This window comes from Papilio machaon, chromosome 21, assembly GCF_912999745.1.
Source record: "Papilio machaon chromosome 21, ilPapMach1.1, whole genome shotgun sequence".
Taxonomy (NCBI): domain Eukaryota; kingdom Metazoa; phylum Arthropoda; class Insecta; order Lepidoptera; family Papilionidae; genus Papilio; species Papilio machaon.
The window spans coordinates 6,625,155-6,650,623 of NC_060006.1; the positions used below are offsets into that span (position 1 = coordinate 6,625,155).

Below are 25,469 nucleotides of genomic sequence, written 5' to 3' on the forward strand. Positions count from 1 at the left end.
TAACATCTTTATTAAACACAAAATAAATAAGCTATTCAATACTACGTAATCCGTTGTCTTCTAAAATAGTAACAATTTTCTCATATGAAATACCTTTTCTTATAATAGTATATGAGCCTATGTTAGATAAATCAACAACAGTAGAGCCTGTTCTATTCTTTTCTAAACCTTCACTTAACACTCCACCATCAAATACTGCTCCTAAATGACCATATAAATGTTCAAATTCTTTCACAGACAATGTGGATGGCTCATTGCTAAAGTTGGCACTGGTCAAAGCAATGGGTTTGTCAAATATTTTAGTTACTTTATTAATGAACAAATATTGTGGTATTCTTATACCAATTTTACTTGTTTTTGGATTCAAGAATGGATTATTGAGATGTCTTGTTTTTTCAAGAACCACTGTAACCGGTCCAGGAAGTAAAGTATGTAGTAAATCATCAGATAGGTGCTCTGCATTACCCCATTTTCGTACATCATCAATGTATGTTACACAAATAGCGACAGGCTTTGCAGAATCTCTTCCTTTTATTGCATATAACTTTTTAATTGCTTGTGGACAGTTAGCACTACATGCTAACCCATAAATGGTATCAGTTGGTACAGCAATCACATGACCATCCTCTAGGAATTGCGCAGCTCTCGCATAAGCCTTTTCTTGCGAACATTTTACAACCTCCGCCATTTTATCAATCTTCATTTTCGCTGACACAGATTTATGTCTAAACAAGAATAAACTAATAAACTTTAGTCTTTTAGAACAAATCATGCTCTGTAAACACGTTTTTAACTATGTGGGAGTTTAATCACGCCAGTTGTGTGCACATTCGTGGTTGCAGCAACGGTAGAATGTAGTCATAGGTTCATCAGCAGAACGAGTCTGGAGCTGCATGAAGTAGGCTCTACCATGTCCACATTTAGGGCAAACTGCGTCAGTAGAATCCACGTTCTCCCAGGCGGCAGCTCCGCCCATAATATAATCAAGTTCCTAGAAAATTTAATAAATTAGTAAAGGGTAAAGAATAAGTCACTTTTGTATTGTAATCAGTGAATACCTTTGAGGTATGGGTAATGATAAAATATGATAGATAATATATTTGTTTTACCTTCAATTTAGGGAATGTCCGATAAGATACTTTTTTCTTAATATCATATACATAAGGGCACGTGTTACATGCGTAACGTAAACCACTCTCGGGCCGCTCTTCTACAATAAGAATATTGGCGCACGTTGGGCAGAATAACATTATCTCAATAAATTGTCATAAATTCCGACTGTGCATTGCTAATTTTACTGCAAAGAAAATACTTAAAAACACAATTGCTTAATGCTGATATTTTGAAAATAAAATGTTGACTTATTTAAAGTTTCATGTTACTGTCATTTCATAATGTAATGTCAAAGTTAAGCTAGTGCGTTGACTTTACAATTTTAATCGATACTTCCATGCATCGAAGAAATCGATTTCACACATTCAACTCCACAAAGCCACAAAGGTTTTAATTTTAAATTAAAATTTTGTGATGGCTCGCACTTTTTTCAACCAAAAAACTTAAGCAAGCTATAAAAACTATACCCTCAAAGTAGTAGAAAAAAATAATTTTAAATCGATTTTTTGATTCACCTATATTACCAAAACACGCAATGTATTGCATATCAACACATGTTTTCATGTTGGCATTCTTATAAGAAAACTGAAAAAACTGTAAACTGAAACTGTAAATGTGAAATCTCTAGTGTCGCTCAATCAGTTTGACGTTTCGTTCGACTGCGTCCGTTGATTAGGTGTATTTATGAAGCGATTTAATTTATTTTCAATAAATTGTTTGTGAAAATTAGTGGCAAAACAGTGTAAACATAACAGTGTTTAAATTATTAAATGGCAATGTTGCGATATCTATTAGATAAATTTTGGGACAAAGATATTTGGCTGCCGCCGAACACTACTTGGGAAGATTTGGCTCCAGGGCCTGATAAACCCGTAGTTTTAAATGATCACAGACATCTTCTTTACCCTATACCTCTGGCAATTGTACTTATAATTATACGACATATGTTAGAAAAGTAAGTATTACACTTGAGTGCTTTTTATAGGTAAAAATGTGTGCCAATGACTCGATGCTCCCCATATTTCACGTTCAGTGAGTCAATGAGTTTTATCTTTGAGATATACTGATAAGATCGCGCATGCTTCCTGTATTAATATCAAATTGTAAAATTTATTTCTAAACCATAGAATTTTTTTTTAGAATACGCGCCATATTCAAAGTATAATTCGAAAAATAAAAGTAAATTTTTTAAATTCAATACAACGACTCACTATTTAATCTTATAAGTTAATATGTGAAGATAAAATGACTTTATTTACTTACAATGTAATTGATAGTTTTTAATTATTTTAGTAAGTTATTTCTTAATAATAAAACTACAAAATATTATTTACTAGCTGTCGCTCGTGACTCCGTCCGCGCGGAATTAAAAACAAATGTAATAAGTAGGCTATGTGTTCTTCCAGACTATATTCTTCATCTGTGCCAAATTTCATCAAGGTCCGTTGAGTTGTTACGGAGATACCATCAAAAAAACATCCATCCATCTAAACATTCGTATTTATAATATTATTTATATTGTTATACCCTGTTATGTTTCAATGTGTGGATATTTGGATTTTAATTATTTATTCCTTTATCATATATGGATCCTAAGTGAGATAATATTTACTTATTGTAAACTATTAAGAAACTATATATATATTATATATATAAAAAAAAGGCTGAACCTGGATAAGCGGGAGTCCAAGGGATCATAATATTTTTCTTGTTTGTGTAATTTGACTGTTGGGAATTGTTAACAATTGTTGCTGGCTTAACCAGGTTCGATTGAACTTTCTTCCTGAAATCTGAGCACAGCATAAGTTGTAAGACCCTTAATGTACTGCTGTTTACATTGTACTAAAACATTTTATCTTTGACATTAAGAAAAATGAAATTAGAATGTTTTTTGTAAATATTTCTGAACCACAAACTCTGAGATGTATAAATAGTGACTGTGGATGTCTGAATGCTAAGAAATATTTAATTAAAATTAAATTAATTAATATGCTTGTATTATTTTATGTTATCACTTAGTTATTTTATTGTTGCTAAGAAAGTTCCTTAATGTAGAACTAGCATGAGACTTCTGCGCTAAGGGTCTCTTTAAGTAACATTTAAATGACTGAGTGTGTTATGTGTAATTTTTATATTTTACATAATTGTTTTAGATACTGGTTTGCACCATTTGGAAAATCATTAGGTATTAAAAACACAAGACCAAAGAAAGCACCAAGTAACCCGAAGCTAGAGGCTGCTTATCAGGCATCCACGAAAATTAGACATAAACAGGTATGTATAATAATTGTTACTTGATTTATTTATTTAATTAAACACTCATACAAAATAGACATCCTACCTTTTTTAAATGATGAGAAGTTGGACAATGTGTTTTTGCAGGTGTGTTTTGGTAAAAAAAAACTGTTATAGTGACTGTGAGTTTTATCAAAAAGCCTTTAACAAAAGGCACAAAATATGCAGATATAGAGAGTATAAATAACATACTTTAGTATGTTTTACATATGTTATATTTTTTCTGTAATAGGTGATAGTAAATATATAGTAACAGTTGGGCATTGCGTTAATTTAATTAGGTATAGCTTAGTGAAATTTATGTACAACAATATGTGAATGTGAATAAAACACATAACATATTTTATACATATATGTTCTGCAATATCCTTAGATACAATATCATTATCATTAGCTCACTATACTTCCCGACTGAGGGGCTCGGAGCCTAAGTTAGGGGTGACTAGGCCATAGTCAACCACTGGCCCACTGCTGGTTGGTTGACTTCACACATATCTTTTTGAATTTTGTTCTCAGATATGTGTAGGTTGCATCACGATGTTTTCCTTCACCGTAAGAACGTCGGATAAATGTATATATGTAAATCGAAAAACGCATTGGTACATGGCGGGATTCGAACCCTGGACCTGCAGATTGTAAGTCAAGTGCTTAACCTCTGAGACACCGACGCTCAAGAATACAATATATTATATAGTAATTCTTCAGTTGTAATTAACGATAGTTTTGTTATCGATTATTATGTATAAAATTCGATAATAGCGAGGAAGTCAGGATTGCGAACAAATATAATAAGATTCAAACTTTAGATGGCTCATGGTTGGTTAATACTTGGCATGCGGGCAACGTATTTTTACGTTTTTTGCACTGTCATTAGAGCGCGGGTCACGTAAATATACGTATTTAGTAGATTTGTGGTGAATACCCGCTGACCACCACAAAGCAACGAAATACGTACAATTACATGTATCTGTGACATTATATGCGTTGCTAGGCAACGCTTTGCATTTTTTTTACCACAAGTTCTGATTGTCAAGTTACTCAGTCTTTCGAATCGATTTTGTAGCTCCAGAACGTACAAGGTGTGTTTTGCCAATTTGAACGCTGCACGCGTAATTCGGGAGCGAAGTATGCCCGCATGCCAAGTGTTAAAATCACATTGTCTCGTAAGTATCTTTCAAATATCTTGTAGACTCGGAACATCGCAAGAATCGAACAACGCGTAGAAATTTGAAATGCTGTAAGTGGTTACACTACGGATTTAAGGAAAGTGCGTGCATGTTTATACCTCCCCGCTTTCCTTTAAGTCCTTCGTTATCTAAAGTTGTGATGTATAGTGTCCCGTGCGGAATTGTGAGCCGCTATAAAGTTTGGCTACTACTATACTTATAAGGATATTAAATAGTCGCCGTCACTTTGTAATGATTCTTATCTTATCTACGTATGTCGACTTTTATATAAAATCGCTTGATATCCTAAAAAAAAATCTTAATTACTTAAAAATCTTAATACTGAGATTTTTCGCGATAAAAAAGTTGGTTTTAGCAAGTGGTATTTTCTGATTTAGCAATATGCAAAAAAAAAAGGAAAAAAAAGGTTAATATCTTTTAAATATATCCGTAGATCCGACTTCGAAAGCTTCCATTTTACGTAAGACTTATAAGGATTATATTAAAAACCAATTTAAATTGTCAAAATGATCGCCCTTTTGTTTTGTTATAGTAATCTTTACATCATTAAAATATTTAAATTAAATGGACTTGATAAAAATAAATGCAAAAAAAAAATTAAATCATTATGGTACTTGCTTTCATTAAAATTCGTGTGGAGTATATTTAAAAGCCAATTTTATTCATATAACGTGACAACTGAACAATTAATTATGTGTCTATGTACTTAGGCTACGTAATAATGATAACAAAAGGCTATGTTATATACTTGAAATAATAATATTTATATAGTAATTATAGATTTTGTATATTAAACGTGTAGAAATAATAAAATAAACAATAAAAGTATAAAATATAATGCACTATAAAAATGTATAAATATAAAACTTCAGTTAAAATAGTAGAATTAATACAAATGTCCTTACACTTCAGTTCACAAACGTATATCACTGTAAGGGCACGAGTCTAATGACGAAATCTAATGCCTAAGTCAACCACGTAGGCCCAGTGCGGGTTGACTTCACACATATCATTGAATTTCTTCTCAGATATGTGCAGCATCACGATGTTTTCCTTCACCGTAAGAACGTCGGATAAATGTACATGTGTAAACCGTAAATTGAAATACACATTGGTACATGGCGGGATTCAAACCCAGGACCTGCAGATTGCAAGTCAAGTTCTTAACCCCTGAGCCACTGACGCTCTATTAGTCGCTCGCTTGCTCTAGTTCGCTCTTTTAGTACATAACACGTCCTAAATAAAGGCGGAGACAGTTTAGGTAATCTTAATATATAAAGACGAACATCTTCGAACATATATATTATATACATCGATATATTTTATTATGTACTGTACTTACGATCAATTTGTTCTTTGACACCTAATACATTTCGTAGAGTTTAGTTTTTAGTCCTCTTTCCCTTCCCATCCTTTTCTTATAAGGAAGTGGATTTGATGGAGGAGTGATATGTGTAAGAAAGGGACATATTCTATTTCTTTCCTATCCCTCTTCCCTTTATTAAAGATAGGTATCTGCAATTGTTGTCTAAGGGCAGCGGTCGCTTCGCTATTTCGGCGAATTCACGTGGCCGCTTGCTCGCTTGCCACCTAATGTAAAACACTGTAAGTTTCTACTGTCAGAACAATTATTTCACGGTCTTTATGTAGTTGTTTGGGCAGTGGAAACTCATGGTTAGACAAGCATTGTGTATTTCGATGTTTATAAGGCTAGAGAAACACTACACTATTGAGTTTTATATTTTACAAAATTACTTTTAAATGTATTGAAAAAGTTCAGTTTAGAAGTGTAAAGTGGGCTCCAGTGTAGTGTGTCTCGAGCATTATTTTTTGTATGTGTGATTTTGTATGTGCTTGTTACTACATTGTTGTGTGTGTTTTCTTTGCAGTTCTGTTTAAGTGAGGAACAGGTAAATGTTTTACACTTATTATAAATGCATGCACTATATATATAAATATTGCTTTATTGTTATACTATATTGCACGCACTATCATTTAGAGCTTTTCAAATATAAAAAAATTAAAAAAAAATTTTTTTTTGGTTTTTTTATTTTTCGACAGTGAAAACCAATTGTTATTTTTTTATTATTTACATCGCATAAGCCTCTGTTTCTGTATGTTTTAAGTGAAAATTTGTTTTTTATCAGAATAAATGCAAATTTTCCTTTTTTTATCGAATTTTTTTTAGTATCTTCCAGATAATTTTGTATTATAGCTTTCTTTCAGGAAGTCGTAAGTACATCCTTTATTACTTGTGACACATTATTTTATACTTTGTAGTTAACTTTTATCACAGGATATAGTGATTGTAACCAAGTTAATATAAAAAAATGATGTTGTGCAAAGTTGCTTTTTTTCAAATTAATTGCCGATTACACATATATTATTCCGGTTTATAAATTTTTAAGACTTGGTGTTTAACAACACTTCTATGACATTTTTTTTTAAATAAAAGACATAATTAAGCGATGATTTGTTGGTAAGTGACAACGCCATGACAATATTATGTCGCTTAACTTGTTTTTGGTAATATTTTTCGCGGTTGTTATCATTTTGGTACTTTATAACATTTTATTTGTTAGGATTTATTAAAATTTGTAAGCGTGTGTAGTGCGAGTAAATAACGGTTGAGCAGTTCTCTTGTGCTTTTAGTACACAGCAGAGTAAGCGATATATAGTTTAGCAAAGCGCTATATAGCAAACTGTGACCAATTTATTCTAGTGCTATTAAAAAAGGAGAGATTAAAGAAAAGAGTGAAAGATTTTTTTAATTTGATAATTTACCGGATTGAACACAACCAACTCTTTAGATTATTTTCAACCGAACCATTTAAAAACACCTTGTAATAAACACCACAATTGGTGATGAACTTAGGATAGGCTCGGCCTCGATAATGTCAGACAAAGCCAGCTTTGACCGATCGGACGAAATTAACGCGTTGCTAATGGATTTGTTGCCGGCAAATCGTGAACGTGGCCCGTTTGTAGTTTGCCTAGGCAAATTCTATATCGTTCATCATCAGTGCCCATCATCCAGTTCGCGATTCCTGATTTTTCAGGACAGAAAAGGACAGCCAATTAAGTGTGTAACCTTTAAAATTTGTCGAAATGTATGCGATTTGTCTAGACAAACAATAAACAGTCGGCTTACATTATTTGCCGGTAACAGATATAAAGGCACCGCCCTTATTCACCTACCCAGCCTACTCTGATTTGACTTTCGTTATCGATTAAATAAATTCAACTAACTGCCATATTCAAGTCACAACACACCTAGGGTCGTTAAAATTTGCTAAGGGCTATTGAAGTTACCATTGGAAAACTCTGAGTACGGTATTGGGTCTAAGTTTAACGTTGACTTAACCTTTACACTGCCTTCAACATCTAATTGATTTGTAATGAAACCGGCAGTCAATAGTTTCGTTGTTCACTTGTTATCGATTACGTAGTCCCCCGTTTAACCTTTGACTTTTAAATGACAGGATCTGTTACCCTCCCACCTGCCGATAAAATACCAACAATAATTCCTAAACATGATCGCTTCATAGTTCATAATGATGTAAGTTGATATACACTTGTATGCACATCTTTACCTTATCCCCGCCGAATAGTGGCAGAATTTATTTAATACAACGGTAGCTCTTTGCCTAGTCCATTTCTCTAAATTCAAAGCTCTGGACGAATACGACGTGATTTCGATTTGGCTTTTATTACATCGGAAACGAGGTGTTTCAGTTTTATGAAGCTGTGGAAACAAAAATACTGGAAAAAAACTATGGAGTAGATGTTTCTGATATTGACGTCTGTTGGAAAACTTCTTTCAGTACTTAATGGATAAGGTCTTAACGTAGTTTTCCACTGCTGGAATACATGTACAGAATGTCATATATTTCTGTAGTTATTCAGCGGTGAAAATCCACGGTTAGCTAGATTTGCATTTTTACAAACAGTATACGATACATGAAGCGTGAAGTAACAAGTTTATATACTAGCTGTCGCTCGCGACTCCTTCTGCGCGGAGTTAAAAAAACTTAATTAGCCTATGTGTTCTTCCTGACTATGTTCTTGATGTGTGGCAAATTTCATCCAGATAAGTTGAGCTGTTCCGGAGATACCTTCAAACAAACATCCATCTAAACATTCGCATTTTTAATACTAGTAAGATTTACTACTGAAAAAGTCAGGCAACGCATCTTATGTTCCCGAAATAATAACAAGTTATTTCACTAAAAATTATTTCGGCTAGCGCGGTAGTGCCAAGTGTCCAATTTTTATCATTTTCTATATAGACCAATATGATCATGCGCTTGGAACAACCACAATTGGTCACTTATTAAAAATGGGCACGTATCAGTAGATTCAATATAGCTTATTTGAAATGACAGCTGTCAACAGAAATTACGATAGAACTTTGTAGAGGCGTATGACGTTCGATTTATCTTCACATAAAATAAATGGAAATGAAAAATATTCATTCATACTCGTAAAGATTTTATTATGAAAATAGTATTTGACATCATAATTAATCTAAAGTAAATTGTAATTATTTTAAATTAGCACGTCCGCAACTTCGAAAGCGCAAAAAAAAGTAACGTTCCCGTCAAAATGGGTCCAGCCGTTCCAGGGATTACCCGGAACACACAAAGCATAGAGGATAGATATATAAAAATTTAAAAAAGTTGGTTTTTCGTCATCAAGTACGCAAATACATCATGTAAACGAAATATGAAATATGTTTTTTATTCGATGTAACAAAGACACTCCAATTTTATTAGTAGGTACGTATAGATTAAAAATCCTTACTAATATTATAAATGCGAAAGTAACTCTGTCTGTCTGTCTGTCTCGCTTTCACGCAAAAACTACTGAACCGATTTAAATGAAATTTTGTACACAGATAGTCTAGAGCCTGAGGAAGGACATAGGCTACATTTTAACGCGTAAAAGGCGTTGTAAGGGGTTGAAAGTGGGGGTGAAAGTTTGTATGGAATTATGGTCATTTTTACAGTTAGAACTTGAATATTATTTTTAAGGCAGCTAATTTGATATAAATAATTATGAAATTATTTTTTGTAAAAATTTTACCCCCACGGGTGCTAAATAACAATAGGGGATGAAAATTTGTTTGGCAATATGTGAGGTTTTGGTGAATGTTTTGTTTAATATTTTTTGCTGTTACCCTTACCAATATTTAGTTTAGAGCCCGAGAAAGGACATAGACTACTTTTCAACGCGAAAAAGGGTTTTTAATGGGTTGAAAGTGGGCGTGGAAATTTGTATGGAAGTATCGTCATTTTTACAGTTACAAGTTTAAAACTTATTTTTGTGGCTGCTAATTTGATATAAATAAATATGAAATTCAACGTTTGAAAAAATATTACTTTCAAGGATGCTAAATAAAAATAGGGGATGAAATTTTGTTTGGGAATATTTTAGACATTTGGCGCGGTCCTGGCACACCTCTCTCTATGTTCTTCTACATCCATACATCAAATCATAGCACGTCGGTTAAGTAAAATAATTAGCCTAAAAAAAATCTATCCGAAGACAGAATTTTACGCGGACGAAGTCGCGGGCACAGCTAGTATTAAATAAAGTGTTTAAGAAAGCACTTACAATATACGTACAAGGTTATGTCGTCAGATTGCAGGAATCATAGACATTATAGATCATAAAATAATTGTGTACTGTTAAAAAATAAACAATTAAATTATTAGTTATGGTATTATCAATTAAAGACATTATCATGTTGTATTATTTATATATTAAAATACAAAATCTAGATTTGACCACAGCAAAGTTGCAAAGGTGCCCTGAGTCGTTTTAACATAAAGGTGATTTGAATGTCGCCTCAGCGTGGGCACTGCCGCGCCCCCACTTACTATTCACGTCTAATACTTAGAGTGGTGTCTAATTACATATAATTTAGTTTATAATTATAGTAATTTAAACAACGTACTATACTTTTAGAAAATAATACTGACTTCTGTGGCCATTGTTTTTGCTTGCACGTTATTGCTTAAGTAATTGCTAGTTATAATGGACTGGAAATTTGAATAGAATCTTTACGGCACAAAAGTTAGGTGTGTTGCATTCGAAGTTGATAACGCAGTTGTATTCCATCAAGATTTTAATATGAAAAACGAAAGAAATGAAGTAATTTTCAAAGAATGTTATCATCCGAAATATCTGTTAATATAATAATTTGTGGTCTTTTTATTTAAAGAAAACGAGAGGAAGTATGTTCTTCTAAACTCAAAATTTATTGTTTAAATCCCAAAAATATAAACATACACTCTTATTTATAATATGTGACTCATATAACACTAATATAGATTTTCTACTGTTGTACTTCAATCGCCAAATTTGTTGATGTATGACGTATGTGATGACGTCATAAACGTCATCGTAATTATAGTTCGCTCTCTGGAGTGGCCGTGTAATGGAGATGTGGATTTTGCTCGACGTTTCCGTATTTTGCGGTATGTCGATTAATTAACACTGATTGATCTTGGAATGGAATTACTAGACCCGTATGTAAGAAGACTCTACTTATATTGTTTACTAGCTGTCGCACGCGACTCCGTTCTCGCGGAATTAAGAGAAAAACTTCTTCCAGATTATGTTCTACAACCGTGCTAAATTTCAGGTTCAATCAAAGGTTCTCACTATGTGAGTATTTAAATTCTAACTAAATATGTAATAGAAGTCAATTTAGGGCCAAATACATCAAGACAATGACCTCAATTGTTCGGAACTTTATTAAATATGACGTCCTATTTGCTTACAAAGGGCCAATTCATGGTAGCCATAGTCATGCGGGGCTTATTATAAAAATTACTGTCACCCGACTCAGTGACGCTAGTTTTCAATTGAATAATATTTTGATTGTCGAATCGATTTTATCATATTGCCATAACTTACATTTTAATTGAAAGAAATATAGACAGCAATATTTGTTAACACAATTCTGATTAAACAATCATTATAATATACTAGCTTTTACCCGCGACTCCGTCCGCGCGGAATATAAAATAGAAGACGGGGTAAAAATTATCCTATGTCCGTTTCCTGGTTCTAAACTACCTCCCCACCAATTTTCAGTCAAATCGATTCAGCCGTTCTTGAGTTATAAATAGTGTAACTAACACGACTTTCTTTTATATATATAGATAAGAAGATAAGATGTGGACATCATATCATTTGCTATAAATGTTGGTCATAGTTCTGAATATTCATAAATAAATCTAGAACGAGCTACGCCATATTTCCTATGCAATTAAATCATTTAAAGGCCCATTCATTGGGTACGAACGAGACTGTTGCATTGTTAATGGAAAATGTCTTTAATCCTCTATTACTAAGGTTGATATTCCATCGTATAATTAAGTAAAGATTGGTGCAATGTTTATCATAGTTATCAATCCGTCGATTGGCGCGGTCCTAAGTGATCCTAATTTAAACGTTCAGTACCGTAAGCGGGTCACGGTCCTTTTACGAATTTTGATTTCTTTTCAATGTACCTTTGTAAATGTGGCAATGAGCCCCATTGTATGTATTTCTATGATATCCCGTGGAAGAATACAAAAACATGTTAACTCAAACCCCCAAACCTACAACCCACAACCCCCAACACCCAAAACAGACAAATCGTTTAAGTTAAAAGAGGTACAATGAAACGAACTTACGTACTGGCAGAAAATATACTTGCCAGAAAGAATAATTATGTCATTAGGATAATATGATTTGTCTTTGTTGTAATTTATCCTAAAGGCGGGCAACCCCGGGGGCATATGTATAGAAATGGGTCAGGGCGTTAATTCAAGGTCTCTTCAGCGTCAGCCGCGCGCTGTGGGCGATAATTGACCGGCCGAGCTCGATCCTGATTTCTTTTTAAATAATTTTTATTTGGTATTTCCTGCCAGTACTCCTACTAACACGTGTAATACTGTAATGTTGCCATATGTGCTTTAAATATATATATACTATGAGTAAATATTCTCTCCTTACCCAGACGTGTAGGCGCAGAAATTACATAAGTCTCTCGCTTCTCCTATATAGGTATATATGCGTAAATACTCATTTTAGGTATGTTTTTTTTTATTCTAAACAAAATATTCTGTCTTAATCTAATTTTACAAACTTGCCTGTCTGTTCGCAAGGCTGCGTTTCTTCTTAGTAATCTCCGAAACAACTGAATCCATTTTGCCAGGACATTAACTAGAAGGAAGCTGATGTACTCTGAAATGTTATAGGTTTTTTTCCTGGGCTACGTAGTCGCTGGCGACCGCTAATAAATAATTAAAATATTGAATTTATTCGGGTTCTAAGGATTTGTTTGCTGTATCTAATGTCTTAATCCATGTCGTACCTACTTTATATATTTAATTCGGATGAAAATATGTTAATTGCCTAGAGCCTAATTGATTAAAAATATTTTAATTTTCTTTCTTATCAGTTTTCAATAGACATTACAAAGATAAGACTTGAGATTAATATATCATATTAAAAATTAGCTATCGTATGTTTGATAACGTGTACCATATATATAAAACATATATATAATATCTAATTAGATACAAATATAAAAAATGTTTGTTGTTAATTATTATCGGTCATCGGTATTTAAAATTTTCCCGCCATCACATACATTCCTGCTCTTAGGGCCCGGAGGGTACCACTATGAGGAGGCCTTAATTAAAACGCTGACCCAGTGCTTTATCGTTCAGGTAGAGAGACATCTTTGAATTTCTTCAAATCGCGACGCTTTACCGTAAGCACACTGGAAGCCTAATTTTAGTCCACTTCCCCTTTCCAACCTTCTATTATAATTGAAGAATGGTAAGGAAAGTGGGGTTTAACGGAGAAGGGGACGCATAGGGAAATACGCATCTGCAATTGCGGATGTCTTTGGGCAGCGGTCGCTTCCCTATTTCGGCGAATTCAGACGACCACTTGGTCGCTTACCACATTATGTCTTGCGAGAAATGTTCTTCATTTTTCAGTACATCTTACTAATATTATAAATGCGAATTTTTGGATGGATGGATGGATGTTTGTTTGAAGGTATCTTGAGAACGGCTTAACGGATCTTGATGAAATTTGGCATAGATGTAGATCATAGTCTGGAAGAACACATAGGCTACTTCTGATGTTTTTTTTTAATTTCGCGCGAACGGAGTCGCGGGCGACAGCTAGTTTGATATAAATGTTACCAATGTTTTCGTTGAATTCGAACTAGTTGTTTTTTTATGTCCTAGTCGAAGGATATGGTTGAAATAAGTTGCATTTGTTCAGCTTTCTTTACTCACAGGAATAAAACATTTAAACTTGATAATATTAAAAATTACAACATGACAAATTTAAGATATGAGCGGGTAATAACTGATATCAGGAATTACTCGTTATAAAATCGTACGATCGCGAATGTTTGTAGAGATTATTTGATAATCTGTGACACAGTTTGAGTTTTTAATAACCCACCTGTATGTATGACATGTGACGTGATTAGCACAACATGAAGACTGCTGATTCTTAATGTCGGTTTCCACTGGATAAAAACACAGATTATAATATTAATACAGTGAAAACGGTTAAAGAATATCAGTAAGGAGCCGATACTCCCCAGAGCTATTCCACCTTTTCAATGACAAGATTTTCTCAATTGAAATTATATCCATCATTTATAATACACATCTATTTGCTTCTATTTTCTTTACAGCTGCTTCTTCTTTGCGACAGATTTTTTTTAAATATGAAGTAGTACTCCACTGTATATCCCTTGTTCTAAATTGTTATCTATATTATAAGGTACAATGTTATTTCACTTTATCTCACAATTTTCATAAAATTACATCATTTCTTATGATACTATTTTTTTTATAAGAGAAGGGGGCAAACGAGCAACGGGAACACCAAGGTGTTCATCAACTTCCATGAACATCTGCAATACCAGAGGAATCGCAGATGCGTTGCCGGCCTTTGAGTTGGTGATACGCTCGCTTCTTGAAGGACCCTAAGTCGTAGCGGTTTGGAAATACCGCCGAGGACAGATTCCACATTGCGTCTGTACGCGGTAAAAAGCTACGCGAAAACCGCACAGTTGTGGATTGCCAGCCATCGAGATGGTGTGGATGGAACTTGGCGGTCTGTCGTGTCGTCCGATGACGGAACGGAAATACGAAAATTGCCTAATTGTCGCCGTGATTAAAACGTTCATATGGAACGGGACACATTTATTGTCTCGCTTCAATAATAAAGAGCGAAATGCTTTTTTTCTGTTCCTCTGCTATGTACATAATACTCTGTCATAAATATCTGTTAACTTATATAATATTTCTTGTTGTAGGTGATCAGTCTGGCGAAGCAGTTGGACATGTCAGAGCGGCAGGTGGAGCGCTGGTGGCGGTTGCGGCGGTCACAGGACAAGCCCTCCACACTCGTCAAGTTTTGCGAGAACTCTTGGCGGTGTATATTCTACTTGTACAACTTCTCCTACGGTCTCTTCGTGCTGTGGGACAAAGAGTGGTTGTGGGACATTGACCAGTGTTACGTTGGATATCCTTATCATGTGAGTCGAGATATGGTGCTATAAAAACAATATGGCGGCTAGCAAAATCGGTACTGCTCAGTATAATTTTAGCTTTGACACTTTGTATTCCTATTAAAGGAATTGCAGGAACATATGAAAATAAAACTTGACCTCAAGTTTTAGATAATATTGATAAGTTGATAAAGCTAATTTAAATGAAAATTAAAAAAAATATTTGATTATGAATTATGGTGAAATTTCTAACAATGGGCGACGACTAGTATGTCTTTATTAGTCCTAATTAGGAAGCTCAATAAATTTGACAGTGGTAGACGCCAGCAACAACATAAATCTATTGCACGAATTCGTCAGCTCACCCGGTGAAATACCATGACCACATAGAAGATAGGTGTTAAGTGGAAGTAATTTTGCGTTCGTCTGATTAATGTGCGTTCCGTAGGTCTAATTTTAGTACTCCCTAAGGTAAGAATGGAGTAAGGTGGATTTAATTGAGGCGGAGATGCATATTAAGGGGAAATACTCTCTCTGTGTGCCTCCTACTCCGTCGATTAAAGGTAGGCGACTCATCTGCAATTGTGGAGGTCTATGGGCTGCGATTCTTTGCTCTCTCGGCTGCTTGCTCGTGTGCCACCTAATAATATAGAAAATACATTTTTATCAATGTTATAGTTCAATTGTAAATCACTCATAAAACACGATGGTTTATCAAATTACTTGTTATACCGGAGGTTATCTGAAATATCACCCACAGAGTTATTAAATTTATGAGACATTACGTATTTATAGATAGTTGATATCTTATATGTTATGTCTAATTATTAAATTAATTAAAATGTCTATAATCATTTGTTACTATCCGACTCGAAGGACCAGGAATTTCATTTTTTGCTCTCTTCTGTATAAAAGACTAGCTTTTACCCGCGACTCCGTCCGCGCGGAATAAAAAAAAAAAAAAACGGGGTAAAAATTATCCTATGTCCTATTCCTGGTTCTAAGCTACCTGCTCACCAATTTTCAGTCAAATCGATTCAGCCGTTCTTGAGTTATAAATGGTGTAACTAACACGACTTTCTTTTATATATATAGATATATATATATATATATATATATATATATATATATATATTAATTGATTTCAGGGTATAACGAACGACATCTGGTGGTATTACATGATATCAACAGCGTTCTACTGGTCGCTGACCATCAGCCAGTTCTGGGACGTGAAGCGCAAGGACTTCTGGCAGATGTTCGTGCATCACATCACAACTATAGCTCTCCTGTCTTTCAGCTGGGTGTGCAACGCGCATAGGATCGGTACTCTCGTGTTGCTCGTACACGACTGTGCTGATATACTTTTAGATGTAAGTGCTGAATGTACTGCGTACTAGTACACACTTCCCCTTCTTGTAAGGGGGAGGCGGGTTTTGGCAAAGGGGTGCAGGAATTCTCTTACTCTACGTTTCCACCACTTTAAAGTAGACAGCGCATCTCGAAATGCGGAGTCTATGGTTTATTAACTGTAACCAGTTCATTAATGATCTTACTAATATTATAAACTAGCTTTTACCCGCGACTCCGTCCGCGCGGAATAAAAAATAGAAAACGGGGTAAAAAATTATCCTATGTCCGTTTCCTGGTTCTAAGCTACCTGCCTACCAATTTTCAGTCAAATCGATTCAGCCGTTCTTGAGTTATAAATAGTGTAACTAACACGACTTTCTTTTATATATATAGATGCGAAAGTTTAGTTGGATGGATGTTTGTTTGAAGGTATCTCTAGAACAGCTCAACGTATCTTGATGAAATTTGAAACAGATGTAGAACTTAGTTTGGAAGAATACATAGGCTATTTATAAAGTTTTTTTTTAATTCCGTGCGGGCAAAAGTTAGTGTATAACAATAACGTTTAAAGGCACACCTGATAGTTCCCAACTATCCATGTGAATTGTTATACATTTCTAATGCTTTGGGTCACGGTCAACGGTGTATTTATCTTTCATTTGAACTGTTTAGGACTTAAGTGCTAGTTTCCTGTGACATCGTGATATCCAATCAAAGTGCGAAACCAATATACGTACGTGTCGCCTATTGGCTAATTATCCCCACCCCGCTATCCTAGATCATTGTATCAAAAACCAGAATACATTTTGAAATACGGAAGACGATACGTTGGTTTTATTTCAAAGTTCCAAATCCTCAAACGCCTCAACACTTTTAGTTTTTTTCCAAACCATATGTAGCTACACACACGCCGCTACATAAACTGGACCTTCGAGCCATATTTGGATCGTGGATTTGCCATATTTCGAGGATTTGGATTGATCCAGAAGCACATCTCCGTCACCGCCCGGTGAGTACTTTTGTGGTTGTTCCCATTTTCACAAGTCACCATCATGCCTTTAATGGATAGGGACAAGTCTCCATATAAAAATACTACAGATGAGAAAGCTGAGCAGATAATTCGCGACCTCATCAGGAAAAGAGGTATTCTCAAGGGCAGGTTAACGAAATTTGTGAATCATCTACATAGTTTAGTAAAACCGCTAGGTCAGGAGTCCAGGATAGATTTAAAATTGCGCATGGACGGGGCAGGCATTCTATTTTCGGAATTCAATTCCATACAATCAAAGCTCGAGGAGACTGTCTCTGAGTGTGATATCGACGAGCAGTTAAATCAGCGTCAGCAATTCGAGGACTGTTACTACAGCACACTTTCAAAAGCTGAATCCCTTCTTGGTGTCGGTAGGGAGGTCGCTGAATGCTCTAAAATGTGTTCTCAAAATCAGTCTTCAATTAAATTACCTGTCATCACTTTACCTACCTTCGACGGTTTATACGAACACTGGCTAGAATATAGGGACACATATTTATCATTGGTGCATAATTCGACAGATATTAGCGACATACAAAAATTTCATTACCTAAAATCATCATTAAAGGGAAGTGCTGAAATGGTAGTAAATGCGCTAGAAATATCATCCGAAAATTACTCTGTTGCGTGGGAACTTCTGCTAAATCGGTATGATAACAATAGATTACTAGTGCAGAGTCACGTCAAAGCATTATTTGCGATACAGCCGTTACCGAAAGAGTCGTCCTCGCTAATTAGAAAACTTATAGATATTATAATTAATAATTTACGCGCTTTAAAAACACTCGGTGAACCCACAGAGTACTGGGACACTTTAATTATCTATATAGTCATTTCTAAATTAGATAAAACGACTGAGCGGCAATGGGAGGAACATAAAGGTTTTTTATTATCTAACTCTAAAATTACGCTGAAGCTTGATCATTTACTCAAATTTTTGAAATCTAGGGCCGATCTATTAGAAACATTAACTTTATCGCACAGCAAAGACAGCACTATAACTGAAATTAACAAAAAATCATGTACTGCTTTTCGCAGCAACGTGGCACAGTGTAATGTTGTATCTTATAAGCCGGCCGGGCGCAATTCACGTAAGTTGTGTGTCGTATGTAAGGCACCACATCCAATTTACACTTGTTCACAATTTCTTAATATGGATTTAAAATCTAAACTCAAAATCGTTAAGGAACACAACTTATGTGAAAATTGTTTACGTTCCGGGCACACTGTAAACAGCTGTTTGTTTGGACCTTGCAAAAAATGTAACTTAAAACATAATTCACTAATTCATAGTTCTAGCGGTTCTAATCATACAACGAGCCTAGTCTCTAAATCGTCAACTGAAGCGACTGAAAGTAGCGGAGTCGCCGCGCACGCGCCCCCTCCCTCGATCAGTTGCAGCCGAAGCGACAAGGGACAGGTTTGCGATGTTCACGCGTACACGCACACAGATGTAAACTGCACAAATGTGCAACCGGTTTTGCTATCCACTGCGCTAGTTGAAATACTCGATAAAAATAACAATTATCATATCGCATGCGCTTTACTGGACAGTGGTAGTCAGAGTTGCTTCATTACACATTCGTTTTGCAAAAAATTAAATCTTCCTTTAATACAGTCCACTAAAACGATATGCGGAGTAGGTAATATTGTTTCACATTCGACGCATTTGTGTAACATACAAGTAAAATCGCGCGTTAATTCCTACTCGATGCGACTTCAATGTTTTGTTCTAAACGAAATAACGCCCACATTACCCGCTGTTCAGGTACACCATGCGCATTTTGAGGTACCTGATAACGTTCAGCTGGCAAATACGCAATTTCTAGGGCAACAAAATATAGATATTTTAATAGGAGCGGACCGGTTTTGGGACTTGCTTATTGACGGCAAGATACGTCTACCTAACGGCCCTTTCCTACAAAATACTAAGTTAGGTTGGATAGTTTCGGGTCCTATCAATCATATTACGCAAAAATATGGACACGTCCAATGTAACTTTAATACATCTATAGAAAATCAATTACGTCAATTTTGGGAGCTCGAAGAGTTAACTCAGCCTCGGTATACGCAATCTGATGAAGAGACGGCTTGTGAACAAAGTTTCGTTACAACCACTACACGCGACAAACATGGTAGATTTATTGTTGACATTCCGCTCAAAAAATCGGCCGAGGTGTTGGGCGAATCGTACTCTCAAGCTGAGCGCCGTTTTTTCGCGTTGGAAAAACGGTTGCTACGCGCACCCACTAGTTATAAGCAATTATACGTAGATTTCATGCGAGAGTACATCAACTTAGGTCACATGACTAAAGTCGATAGTTATTCGAACCCCAACTACTTTCTACCGCACCACGGCGTATTTCGTGAACACAGCACTACCACGAAACTCCGTGTCGTGTTCGACGCCAGTGCAGCCACTAACAACGGAATTTCGTTTAACGACATACAACTCGTCGGACCTCCTATTCAGGGTGACTTGCTAGGTATACTGTTGCGCTTTAGACAATTCCGATACACCGCGTTAGCCGACTGCGAAAAAATGTATCGTTCGGTACTCGTTAATCCGACCCAACGTGACTTACAGCTAATCGTGTGGCGCGACGAACCGTCTAAACCGCTTGCAGTATACAAGTTAAACACGGTTACATATGGCACAGCTTCGGCACCGTTCTTGAGTGTACGCTGTTTGAAGCAACTAGCTGCTGAGTGTTCCGACCTTGAAGTCAAAAGAGTCATAAATAACGATATTTATGTTGATGACCTTCTGACCTCCAGCGACGATAAGGACAAATTATTAAGAATTTGCAAGGGCACCGTAGACGTGCTAAAGTCCGGTTGCTTTAATTTACGCAAGTGGGTTTTCAATTTTGAAGTCGGCGAGGAAGCGTACCCAACGTCCACAAATGATAACGATATTATAGATACATTTCGCAACTTAAACTTTGGGGAACATAGCCAATGTAGAACCTTAGGCTTAGGTTGGTGCAACGTTGCTGACGATTTCCATTTCAATACACAGTTACAGCAGCCCACTTCTAATGTAACGAAACGCACCATATTATCTATAGTCTCACAAATATTTGACCCGTTAGGTTTATTAAGTCCGTCGATTATGATAGGCAAAGTATTATTACAACGTCTTTGGTTACTTAAATTACAGTGGGACGACCCTCTCCCCGCCGATATTTTACGCACATGGAACCGGTTTGTTGACAATCTATCTTATCTTTCCTCAATAAAGATTCCGCGACACGCATTTCAGTGTGACGTAACACGAGTCGAGCTGCACATTTTCACTGACGCCTCGCAGACAGCTTACGGCGCTTGTGCTTATGTAAGAACCGTATGCGATGATCGTGTTGTCGTAAAATTATTAATATCGAAAGGTAAGGTAGCCCCATTGAAGCCGGTTAGTATACCTCGCCTGGAACTGTGCGGCGCGTTGCTAGGCGCTAAGCTTTACGATAAAATTCGCAGTTCGCTTACTCGCGAGTTTGACGAAGTAATGTTTTGGACCGACTCGACTATTGTGCTAGGCTGGTTACGTATGACACCTAATTTACTTAAAACATTCGTACAGAATCGAGTCGCCGAAATACACGAACTGACGAGTGTATTCACGTGGAGGCATGTAAGTGGCAAGGAAAACCCTGCCGACCTGATTTCACGGGGAGTAAGTCTCGAGGATTTAGTTTCATCTAAGTTGTGGTGGGAAGGTCCTACATTTTTACACGTATTAAACTTTAATTTCAATTTAACTACACATATAAATTCAAATGCTGAGTTATTACCTATTGATTTGCCTGAACTAAAATCTAACACTACAAATTATACATTTTTAAATCAAAATATTAATACAGACGAAACATTCTTTCCATTCAATAGATTCTCAAACTTCAATCGTATGATTCACGCGACTGCTTATGTACTGCGCTTCACGCACAACAGCCGGCCGCGCCACAGAACCGATCAGCTGACGGGTGCGATCAATGTCGATGAGTTGAATCGCGCAGTGATGATGCTCGCTAAGTTATCACAAAGGGAGTCATTTTCTTTGGAGTACAATTTGCTAAAGAGTGGAAGGAATGTTAAGTCTAGCAACAGACTTTCAAGCCTAAATTTATTTTTAGATGAAAAGGACCTAATTCGCGTAGGTGGCAGAATAAAAAATTCTTTAGATTTTAATTATAATAAAAAACATCCTATACTTCTTTGTTCTAAGCACTATTTTACTCGCTTGTTATTTATTCATGAACACAATCAAGCTTTACATTGCGGGCCGCAGGCGCTGCTGTACCGCTTACGCGAGCAGTGGTGGCCGCTGTCCGGTAGGAATCTCGCGCGGAAGGTGACTCATCAGTGCGTCGCTTGCACACGGGCTAGGGGAAAAACGCTAAGTCCACTTATGGGCAACCTACCTAAGGAGCGCTTGACGGCAGATTTTCCTTTTATTCGCACAGGTGTAGACTACGCTGGACCAGTGTCCGTTTTAAATCGTAAAGGTAGGGGTGCTAAATTAGTAAAATCCTATATCTGTCTTTTTATTTGTTTTACTACTCGCGCTATTCACTTAGAGCTTGTCAGCGACCTTTCCACTGACGCATACCTCCTCGCTCTCAAACGATTCATTTCTCGACGTGGAAAACCATGTCAAATTTTCTCAGACAATGGACGAAATTTTGTAGGTTTAAATAATGAGTTTGCTCAGTTTTTATCATCTTGTAGTAAAGACGTTGTAGATTACGCAAAGAGTCAAAATATTAAATTCTCGTTTATCCCTCCTTATTCCCCGCATTTTGGTGGCTTGTGGGAAGCGGGGATCAAATCATGTAAGTACCACCTGCGGCGAGTGCTCGGCAATGCTCATCTGACGTTCGAAGAATTCGCTACCGTCCTCACACAGATAGAAGCAGTGCTAAACTCACGTCCGCTGGTACCTCTGTCTTCGGATCCCTCTGATGGCTATCCCCTCAGCCCTGGCCATTTCTTGATTGGCAGACCTCTCACGGCACCGGTGTGTGAAAATGACCTGCAACACTTACCTGTACACCGGTTGAGCCGCTACCAGAGAGTGGAACAGCTGCGGCAGCAGTTTTGGATGCGCTGGGCCAGAGAGTATATCTCGGAGCTACAAATCAGAGCTAAGTGGAGGGAAAATACGGCAGAATTAAAGCCTGATACGCTTGTCCTTGTCAAGGACGTGGCTCTTCCGCCGTTGAAATGGCCATTTGGTCGCGTCGTGAAGACAATTCCTGGTGAAGATGGCATCTCCAGAGTGGCGGATATCAAGACAGCATCAGGCGTCATAAGACGGTCTTACACAAAGATCTGTCCACTTCTGAGGGACGAATAGTGTTAAAAGCTGGTGCTTTCAAGGCCGCGGGCATGTTTAGGACTTAAGTGCTAGTTTCCTGTGACATCGTGATATCCAATCAAAGTGCGAAACCAATATACGTACGTGTCGCCTATTGGCTAATTATCCCCACCCCGCTATCCTAGATCATTGTATCAAAAACCAGAATACATTTTGAAATACGGAAGACGATACGTTGGTTTTATTTCAAAGTTCCAAATCCTCAAACGCCTCAACACTTTTAGTTTTTTTCCAAACCATATGTAGCTACACACACGCCGCTACATGAACATTTATAAAACATTTATAGAAATTTTACTATATTACATTACATTATATTAGCCGACTTCAAAAAGAAGGACGTTATCAATTCGACTGTATTTTTTTATGTATGTTACCGCGATGCTCCGCCCCTGGTGGTCCGATTTTGATAAAAAATATTTTAATCGAAAGGAAGTGCTTGCAGATGGGTCCTATTTTTTTAAAAAAATAACTAGAAGACTAGTAGATTTTATTTATCAACTCTAAATATATTCAATAAACATAAAAATCTACTAGTCTTCTAGTTATTTAAAAAAAAAAACAAAAAAATGGGACCCACCTGCAAGCACTTCCTTTCGATTAAAATATTTTTCATCAAAATCGGACCACCAGGGGCGGAGTTTCGCGGTAACACACATAAAAAAAAAAATACAGTCGAATTGATAACCTCCTTCTTTTTGAAGTCGGCTAAAAATCATTTTAAATATTAATCTTCATATGTAAATGTACAATTTGCAGGCTGCGAAGGCGACGAAGTACGCCAACTACCAGAAGTTGTGTGACATGTTGTTCGCGGTGTTCACACTGCTGTGGATAGTCACAAGGCTTTGGATATTCCCATTCTATATTATATGGAGGTAAGTGATTCATAGACTTCTTATTATCAATTCTAGGATTAGAAAATAGGACTTAGGTATTACTTAAACTAGAATTAACTTCAAGTCTTTTTACATGTAAACCCGATCACTTACGTTTCTACCCCTTTAAGTATACCTGTCACTCGCACTGGCAATATTGCAGGGTAGATAGTGGTAACACATTTCTATTTTCATTGCGAAACTCTTCTACAGTGTTACTACATAACAGTTTCGTAAATTATAAAAGCATTTTTTAGGTGGGAAAAATCCCTTGGGGCATCGTCAGACATGGTTTGTCGGGCTCAGGCTCTTTTGTTAACCCCCTCCCTCTGGACTTTTCCGTACCCCCCCACGGAATTACCTTCAGATATTACTTTGTGGAGGGGGGGTGGTTTCTGCAGTCATATTTTTCTTCTTACCGTCTGTGCTTTATGTCTCGCTATCGTCTTTGTATGTATAAAATGTATGTATGTATGTATTAGTACGTCAATCCGCGCGCCGATGCTGCAGCCGATGTTCCCGGCGTACTACATCTTCAACTCTCTGCTGTGCCTCATACTGGGCCTCCACCTCGTGTGGACTTGGCTCATCCTGCAGGTCGCATACAAGGCCATCACAGCGGGGAAGGTATAATATAACCTTTACTATGGATCATCATCATCATCAGCTCACTATACGTCCCCACTGAGAAGCTCTGAGCTTACCCCGAGTTAGAGGTGACTAAGCCATAGTCAACCACGCTGGCCCACTGCTGATTGGTTGACTTCACGACTTCTTTGAATTTCTTCTCAGATATGTGCAGCATCACGATGGTTTCCTTCACCGTAAGGACGTCGGATAAATGTACATAATTGAATTGAAAATCGAAAAACACATTGGTACATTGCGAGATAAGAACCCAGGACCTGCAGATTGCAAGTCAAGTGCTTAACCCCTGAGCCACCGACACTCTGTGAATACTGTTTACTAAAGTGGTCATTCAATGTCTATACAAATTTAAACTGAGAGGATTTGACGGAGGAGGAGACGCATGGAAAGGAAAATAGGCAACACATCTGTAATTGCAGATTTGTATGGGCAGTAGTCGCTTCGCTATTTCGGCGAATTCAGATGTAACAAAGTTGAAGTATATATTAACGATGAGTTTGTCGTCAGTTGGACGGCGACATCCGCAGCTCGAGCTCCGAGCTGAGCGACAGCTCGCATCAGTCCAATCACAGCACGCCCAACCGCGCCCACGCCCACGCCCACGACAATTCGAACGCCCACGCCCACGTCAACTCCAAAGTCCACGCCCACGTCAACTCCAAAGTCCACGCCCACGTCAACCATAACAAGTAAGTTGAATATAAATTTACGATTGCTTTCTTCACAACAGATCGTGTTTTTTAATTACTATTGCAGTGTTAAATCGATAAAATGTCAACCAAATTGATGAGAAATATTTATAAAAAACCAGAGATAAGCAAATCTGATTCTAGTTTTTTTTTAATTTCAATATTAAAACGTATAGTGAAATTCTTCCAAGTAACTTCCAAGTAATTTTATTTCACGTGCCCTTCCCACACTTTTCTTGTAAGGAAATTATGGGAAGGGAAAGTGGATTTGGCAGACGAGGGGACGGATAGGAAGGGGAAATATTCTACTGTACCCTTCCTCCATTGATTAAACAGAACGCATCTGCAAATATGTCTAT

At 36.6% G+C, this 25,469-nt stretch overlaps 3 protein-coding genes across 3 annotated transcripts; 1 reads left to right on the forward strand and 2 right to left on the reverse strand.

Annotated features, from left to right (window-relative positions):
* Nucleotides 1–31: 31 nt before the first annotated feature.
* LOC106712993 (yrdC domain-containing protein, mitochondrial) lies at nucleotides 32–772 on the reverse strand. Its single transcript, XM_014505691.2, has one exon. It carries the CDS (start codon nucleotides 770–772, stop codon nucleotides 32–34), a length of 741 nt encoding a protein of 246 aa, XP_014361177.2.
* LOC106712997 (DNA-directed RNA polymerase III subunit RPC10) lies at nucleotides 723–1,381 on the reverse strand. Its single transcript, XM_014505695.2, has 2 exons — nucleotides 1,110–1,381; nucleotides 723–991 (listed from the first exon to the last, which is right to left on the reverse strand). Exons 1-2 carry the CDS (start codon nucleotides 1,248–1,250, stop codon nucleotides 806–808), a joined length of 327 nt encoding a protein of 108 aa, XP_014361181.1. The 5' UTR covers nucleotides 1,251–1,381; the 3' UTR covers nucleotides 723–805.
* A 368-nt stretch (nucleotides 1,382–1,749) lies between these two features.
* On the forward strand, nucleotides 1,750–25,075 carry LOC106712960 (ceramide synthase 6; the record flags this gene model as incomplete). The annotated part of the gene is made up of 8 exons (XM_045683374.1): nucleotides 1,750–2,068; nucleotides 3,267–3,387; nucleotides 6,485–6,505; nucleotides 14,944–15,165; nucleotides 16,287–16,508; nucleotides 23,655–23,773; nucleotides 24,256–24,400; nucleotides 24,929–25,075. Coding segments are annotated over exons 1-8 (1,182 nt in total), but the record flags the coding sequence as incomplete, so codon positions are not given.
* Nucleotides 25,076–25,469: the final 394 nt, after the last annotated feature.